Below are 8,113 nucleotides of genomic sequence, written 5' to 3'. Positions count from 1 at the left end.
ATATACATCAATACTTATAAATATATTATATATTTTAATTAATTTTTACATACTATAAATAATTATAGTACAACAATATGTAAAGTCAAAGCTGCATCTATGAAGCTTCTAAAAAATATATCTACATAATATTTTCAAATTTATTTGTTTTAATCTACTTCTATCTATTTATATTATTTAGATGATTATTGGAATAAATATATATCTCTATAATATAAATTTTAAAAAATATTCAAAATCATAAATATCTAATAATTAAAAATTCTTTGTTATACCTTATATCATAGAATAATGTACTAATTCTATTCAAATATGTTAATCTGAAATACAAAGAAATTATAATCTAACTATAATAAATTATTATAGTTACTTTCATCTTTATTTTAAAATTATTAATTAATTAATATTAATATTTTTATATTTATAGTAAATCACTTAAAAATCACAATCTAAATAAATGCATCCATATTAGTTATTTTATAAGAAAGCTATAGAAAATCAAAGAATCAATCATGATTCTCTCTATGAAATAAAAAAACAACAAGCTTTCTTATTGGATTTGCTGCCTCTAAAACTACTTTAAGCTTTTTTCAAATCTCATAAATCTTTTAAATCCTTGTAAATCCTTTGATTATATCTATGCATGTTAATCTATATAAGCACTCGTAATCTTGCTTCTTGCATTGCAAAAGCAGACAAAATATTTTATTCATACTTCTACAAAATCTTTCTTGTTTAGCAATCTATACACAAGGTCAATGTCTCTCTTCAATATTATGATACTACTCACAATTGTGATTTATTTATTTATTTTATTTTTATTTTATGTATATTTACTACATTTCAAAAGTCTTGCTTCTTGGATAAAACTAAAATCTTGATTTCTTATAAATTAAGATATTTGATTATTTTTCTATTATTAATTTTGTATCTTTAAATTGGCTTCCATTTTAAAATATTCTTCACAAAAAAATTCAAAAAAAATTCAAAATATCTAAAAAATAATAACAACATCAATTCTAATATTTTATTTATTATATATATATATATATATATATATATATTCTTATAAACCAATTAATATCCATATTCTTTATATTTAATTATTCATATCTAAAATTCACACAACTATCACACTAATATTTTTTTATATATCAAATTTTGTTTAAATAGCTTTTTGGTATTTCCAAAAATTCACATATATTCTAAAAAATAGAAATTTAATTCCAAAAAAGAATTTTAAGTTATAAGGAGATAATTGCCATGTATAGAGTTACTCTCTTTTAGTTTTATTTTATTTTTATTTCTTTTATATTCTTTAAAGTTAATATTTGACTACCTATGAATTGATATCTTACTAAGATGCTTTTCATGCTACGACATTTTAACCAAGTTTTTATTTAATAATTTTTATTATTTTTTACTTTTAAATTACTTTATTTAAGATTTTTTTATACTATTTCTCTCTAAATTAGTTTATTTAACTTCTTATTTATATTTTTAATCCATCAATATATATATATATATATATATATATATAGAATTTGTAATATATAGAAAACCTTACTAATTTTTTAGGAAACTTTTTAATATGATGTCTTTTATCATACTAAACTAAATACCTATGTCTTTAATTTTTATTGAATAAATATTTCTACTACAGTAGTATTACCTTTTTGAGATATAAATTTACAAAATTGGTAAAAATACTTGAGCAAGCTTTAAAGATATATCCACATTCTTTTATATAATAATTACAAGTAATATGAACAATAAATTCATATTTTTATTTTTTAATGACATACAATATTTTTTTTATAATAAAATTGTAGTTTTTCAAACCAATGTATTATTCTTCAAAAACATTATTCATAGAAGGTATTAGAAAAATAAAATTATACTAAAATTTTGTAGATGTGATTCAATGCTATATTAGAAAATATAGATATAATTAGTAATATGTATATATATATATATATATTAAAAATGAATCATTAAAATTTATAAGTTCTAAATACATATTATTTTTTTAATTTAATTTTAATGTGAAATAAAATCTATAAATTTTTTATGATAAATAATTTAAAATAAATATAAAAAATAAAATTGGATGTTAAACTTATATTCATAATTTAAGAAGTGTATTTATAATCATATATATATATATATATATATATATGATTGATGCATATTAGAAGAAATCAGTATTTTTTCAATAATTTATTATGTATTTTAATTGAAACTTAAGGTTTATGGCCTATTTTTCTTTAATTGTGTCAATTTTCTACATTCATTTCTTTTTTGTATTAAAAATATTTGATCTTCAATTGAATAAATTCAAATATGTTAGGCAAAAAGAAGGTATTTTCTATGAAATGGTTGTATTCATTTTAAAATCTTATCACCATTCATTTTAATATATATTATTCAGTGTATAATTTGTGTCAAAACTATATTTCAACTTCTCAATTCTTTCCTAAATATTTCAATATTGTCATAATATTATGATACCCATATTATGAACAAACATAGTTTTATTTTGTATTGTCAAACATTCAATAAGGTGTTTATAGCAAAGACTAGCCACTTCACAATCAGATTTTTATATTTAGAAGAAAAAATAAGATAAACATTAATCTCATGATTAGCTATCACAAGGGCTATGTACTTCTTGATGAATCCCAAGCTTACAAATGAATTGTATTTGATGACATGAAAGTCAAGTAAGACTATTAAGATGCACTTTGCAAATAAGAACTTCTACAAGACCAAGATACTACCAACAATCATGACTTAGGAGGATAAAAATTCTAAGCTTTACTTTCATGTGTGATACATGAAGTACAATAGTTAATGGACAATTACTTTCTTCAAAAATCTACAAGGTGGGTGTATGAAATAAGTTAATGTGTCTTAGAAACTAAGAATTTGTATTGTAACTAAGTTGGAGTCTTTCATTTGTCAGCAATAAATAAAATCTTGGTTTTATGTAAAACAAGTAGAAAATAAGCAAATTGTAAGGGAAGACGAAGAAGAAAGAGGAGAACTGGAGAAACAACAAAAACAAGATGGAGGAGGGGGGTTAGGGCAGAAAGTGAAGCTGCCCAGCCTTGTTAGGCCCAGAAATCCAAGCAACGAAGGAAGGGGGAGATTTTCTGGCAGAGAGTGAGTGAATGAGTGAGTGAGTTTTTGTTTTACATATATGTATATATATATAGATAGATATATATAGATTTTTTTTTTATTATTTTTTTTGTAATACCGCAACACCCTCTCTTCTCTCATCATGCGCATCCCCTCCTTTCACTGTGTCCTTTCTCCGAACTACCGCATCTTGAGTACTGGAAAACGAGTTCTGTATGTGTGTTTGTGATGGAGTGTTTTCCGGGCATCTGTCATTGGACTGTGGATTCCCCGATCATTTTTTGCTGAATTGTGTACTGAGAAGAGGAAATGGCTGCTCGTCGGAATTCAAAGGTTCAATTGCATGCATACCAGCCACCTCTTCAGTTTTCAGATATGATTTCGTTATAGCAAAGGAATTTTTTTAGAAGACATGAGAGAAGTAGGGGACATGCCTAGAAGATATTAAATGTTAAGAAAAGGAGAAAAATTTACTTCTATGCTCTAAGCGAGAGAGAAATTAACTAATTACAATGCAAGTCAGCAGGTTTTTATTTTATGGGTATTCTTAAAGCAGATGGGTTTACGGAGCAACGTGGTTCAAGACTTTCAATACTTTATGGATGTCAGCACGTTTAATTACCATTAAGAAGAACCTCATGTGCAACATTCCAAGTAAGAGTAAATGTACTTTTACCTCTCCGTGAAAATTAGAACTGAAACGCAAGAAATTTCTCAATACAAGGTCTAGATTCTCTCGGGTTTAGAAAACTAGAAACCACGTTCATTCTAACGTCCGATGAATATGAAGATGATTTTGATAGCAGAGTTTCTCAACATCATTTAAATATTGCTCGCTTGACACAATACAAAGAAAAAAATAAGAAATATCCGCAGAAAATGAGTCCAACGGGATTCGGACCGGCGTGTGAATGAGGGTAGCCAAGATCATCTACCATTCCCGAGGAGGAGAACGACGCATGAGTAACAACACAAGCTGGAACAATACAGACTGCAATGGAGCGATGGAGGATCCGGAGCCCCCTTTCTCATTTTTTTCCCCGTCGTCGAAATGGATGGACGAACTGTCACGCCCAGATTCTATCCACAAGCACGTCAGCAAAATCATTTTGCAGTGCAAAAGGAATCCTCTTTCAGTTTAGAGCCAATAGGAACTAGACAGTAACAGAGTTGCTGGGTCAAGGTAGTGGGGCTTGCAAAGCTTGTGATCCCCAACTCAAGGAGACTTTGGGCTTGCGAGTGCCGTCCTGAGTAGCCAGCCATCCCCTTGCAGGCATGAATATAGAGGGGCGGTGATGCTCGCTCTTGGAGCAATGCCACCCCATCACTCCCTCTTCCTCCTCTTCACTTTCCATTCTGCTCTCGTCTTGTGCTTCAACGCCATCCTCTTTCTGACCCACCTCCAGAGCTCTGGCTACTTCTCTGTGTTCTGGGTTAATGATTGCGTAGACAAGTTTTGGCTTGCACTTCAAGGTGGACGTTGCTTTTTTTCTAGTTGTGCAGGTTCTTTTTTCGGTAGCAATAGATTGCTTCTGGATAGGTTGTGAGGGAGCTAGAGTAGGACCAAGAGCATGATACTACATACCGTTGAGCTCGTTTGTCTACAGTAGTGACTGTTGTGCGCACTCCTGCACATATGATACTCGTGGAGATTCCTTTCTCTCTTTGTTGTTGGTTTTATTTTTACCCAAGTGCTCCTGCTGTAGTGGTTGCAAGCTGCGGCGGGAGATGGTTCTTGTGTCTGAGTGAGAGGGGGAGTGCGTGCGTGTGTACCATTTTGTTGAGGTGTGCAGTGGAATTGTGGTAGAGTTTGAAGGTGGTGGATGCGGCCACCATGGACGTAGTGGGTGGCGTCATAGTGGCCGGGCACAGCAGCAAGATGGGGAGTTCGGGAGTGTCGCGTGGAAATTTGAGCGGTACAAAGCGCAGTTTCTGGGGAGGGGACAACTACAACGAGGATTTCACCTCGTCTTTGATGAAGCAGGGAGAACCACCACAGCGAAGCTTGAGGTCAGGGTCAGAGTTTCATTCTGGGCGATGGGGGCTGAACACGACGATGAGGAGCTGCACCCAGCGGAGTGAAATGGAAGCGAAGGGTGGGATGGGCAGTGAGGCCGACCTGTGGAGCGTCTTGAACTGCGCAACGCTTAAGAGTGGGATCTTTATTGTTTCGGGGGATGGGTTGACCAGGGCGAGACATGAGGGAATTCCGGAAGGGCGCAAGGGAAGTGTCGAGGTCAAGATCGATTCATTGACGACGGAAACCATTAGTTGTGAACAAGGGTCGATAAACTCCGCATTGTCTGCCAACGAGGAAGGGTTCAGTTTTTGGGCCTCGGCACCCCACACGTATAGATCTTACTTGCTTAAGCCTTTAGATCCCTTTGTGAATATTACCACTGTAGCAGCTGATCTATCTTGCGGTGGAGTACACTGCAGTAACTCTCTAGAAGCAAACAAAGACATACAGAAGGCCCTTATGTTTGGAGATAGCAGCCTCTTTCTGAACCCCCCCATCATAGCTACAGTGCACAACGAGGGGGAGCCCTTGCAAAAGTGTGCCACTGTTATTAGCTCGCAAACGCAATCTCAAAATGCGGGGAAGCAGGACGTTGGGACTAGCTCGGGGAATACGTTTGCAAGTTTAAGTTCTGTCTTTATGGATGGAATCTCACCCACAAGCACTAGGGAATTAGTTGCTCCCTTCTTCCGGGACAACATTTCGGCGTTTTCAAAGCCTGTATAGACACCCAACCTTCACTTAAAGTTTACAACTTTCTCTATTTAGTTTTTTGTCAGATCATGGCCACAATCAGCCCCTAAGAATCGGTGCTTCTTAGCGTAGGCATTTGTTGGTCACGTTCTCTGTCGTTTCCTTTCCTTTTCTAGCGGATGCTGTTGCTCTGTGATGCAACACTCAATTAGCCTGCGAATTATTTTACCCTTTCTTGACAATAATTTTTAAAACTATTTTGTAGTTATTAGATCAGCAGCATTCTTGTTTAATAATGTGTTCGTTTGTACCGTCTGTTCACAGCTTTGTGACATCCTGTGTGAAGGTGTGGTCATGGGTAGATCCGCTTAGATTTCTCTTGAGGAAGGAGCTCACCGTTACGGACGTCGGCGAACTGGGTCGCATCGTACTCCCCAAGGTATAAAGAGCATTTGATTTTGTCCAAGTTTGTCGGATTCGTTTGCTTCTATTTCTGGTTATGAGGGTTCTAATGGCAATTAATTATTTTGGACAGAGGGATGCGGAATATCAACTCCCACGACTAGAAGCCAAAGAGGGAAAGCTGCTAACTATGGAAGATTACAACTCTATAAACAAGTGGACACTACGGTACAAGTGGGTGACTGGTTTCGACATTACGTCGCCGAACTTTTAGACCTATGAAGCAATAGACGCTGCAGCTACAATGTTCAACTTAATCTGATGTGATTATCCTTTTGTGTTGGTTACAGATGGTGGCCCAACAACAAAAGCCGAATGTATATATTGGAAAACACAGGTGCATAGCCTTTTCCAATGCCGTTTTTTTTGGGAATGAAATATTTCCACACTTCATGTCACATCTTAAAATACTCTTCTTTTGTTTTAATGAGTTTGGAAGTGATGTTTGTCGGTGCTTACAGCATATTTCGTCAAATACTACAACCTCAGGGAGAAAGACGAAATCATTGTCTACAAGGATGCCCAAGAGAAGCTGGTGAGCATCACAAGCTCAACTTTCATGATCACATATTTACTTCTCTCTCAAAACCAGCTTGATGTCGACTAATCTAAAACCACTTTTTTCAAAGTATAAGCGGGATGTTCAATCATGCATGTGTCTGTCAGGTGATTCGAGGTAAAAAAGGACCATCTTCAGCATCGCCGGGAACGTATCCTTCATTGAGACACTCAGGCTTCACAGGCATGAACCTAGAAAAACGTGCTTCAAAATGCATCTACGGTCGGTCGAACATCCACAAAAGCAATCCAACGGCCTCCAGCTCTTACTCATATGCACTCCCAGTGTGGTCTAACAACACAAACGCTAGCTTAAATTCATTCGAAAAGCCATCTCCACACGGGCTAGCCATGGATTTCTCCACGGGAGAGTTCAAGTGCAGCTAGGTGGAGTCCAAACAGCCCATGCAGTATTGAATATCTTACATACTTGTCGCTGAATAAGCATCACTCTAGTGGTTGCATTGTGCATACCTTTTCAGGACAGTATAAGGTAGGGTCTCGTGGTGGTAGTGGTGGTGGTGTGAGGATGGGGCTGAATTTCCGGACCAGTTAATGCGTTAAGGTCATACAAAAACTCACAACAAACGTGGCCTCTATAGTTGTGCCAAAAGTTGATTTTCGCTTGCGAGGGTCATGATTTTTTCTAATAATATTAGCTCACGTTGTATAGCTTATTAGTAGGAAGAGTGTGGCTCTTCAACTTTCGTACAATTCATTCATCTCTTCTTGTTTAATGAAAGAATGGATTTTGTTTGATCATTTCTGCTTAATGCAAAACATTTAGCAGAAACGTATTTTCTACTAGTAGGTTCTATTTTATTGATTGTTAATATTCTGTAAAATTTTAATGTTTAGTATCTGAATATTCATTAATTAACATCTTGTTTTTTATGTGGTTGCAACATTATTATTACTTTGTTTATCAAAATGTAGTATACTTTTAATTTATATTAAAAAATAAAGTAGATGAAATTGAACATTGTAGTGTATCTTCATTATAAATAAATTATTTTGCCCAAAACATTCAATGAAATCATGCTAATAAGCAATATCTATCTTATAGCCTAGATATTTGTCTTATATTGAGCAAAAACAAATATCTAATATTTTAAATAATTAAAGATCTTAAAACAAAATATAAAAATATATGTATAAATTAATTTATATGTATTAATATATTTGCAAAATATATATAAATATCTAGATATTTTACTTGGTGCTCAAAATTTATTT

The 8,113-nt window shown here is 33.6% G+C and overlaps 1 protein-coding gene across 7 annotated transcripts; it reads left to right on the top strand.

Moving 5' to 3' along the window:
• The first annotated feature begins 4,465 nt into the window (after positions 1-4,465).
• On the top strand, positions 4,466-7,639 carry LOC112292422 (uncharacterized). Of its 7 annotated transcripts, none has more exons than XM_090256406.1 (7): positions 4,466-4,617; positions 4,961-5,493; positions 6,182-6,296; positions 6,393-6,493; positions 6,610-6,656; positions 6,781-6,854; positions 6,986-7,639. In XM_090256406.1, the coding sequence occupies exons 2-7, from the start codon at positions 4,979-4,981 to the stop codon at positions 7,262-7,264; spliced, it is 1,131 nt and encodes a 376-aa protein (XP_090112532.1). In that variant the 5' UTR covers positions 4,466-4,617; positions 4,961-4,978; the 3' UTR covers positions 7,265-7,639. The 7 variants fall into 7 exon arrangements, with proteins under 7 accessions (XP_090112532.1, XP_090112530.1, XP_024396657.1 ...); XM_090256404.1 differs by having other exon boundaries at positions 4,961-5,884; positions 6,204-6,296; positions 6,393-6,487; XM_024540889.3 differs by having other exon boundaries at positions 4,961-5,884; positions 6,204-6,296.
• The last annotated feature ends 474 nt before the right edge of the window (positions 7,640-8,113 follow it).

Source organism: Physcomitrium patens, chromosome 15 (genome assembly GCF_059467195.1).
Source record: "Physcomitrium patens ecotype Gransden chromosome 15, ASM5946719v1, whole genome shotgun sequence".
NCBI lineage: Eukaryota > Viridiplantae > Streptophyta > Bryopsida > Funariales > Funariaceae > Physcomitrium > Physcomitrium patens.
This window is presented reverse-complemented; position numbering and strand designations above follow the sequence as displayed.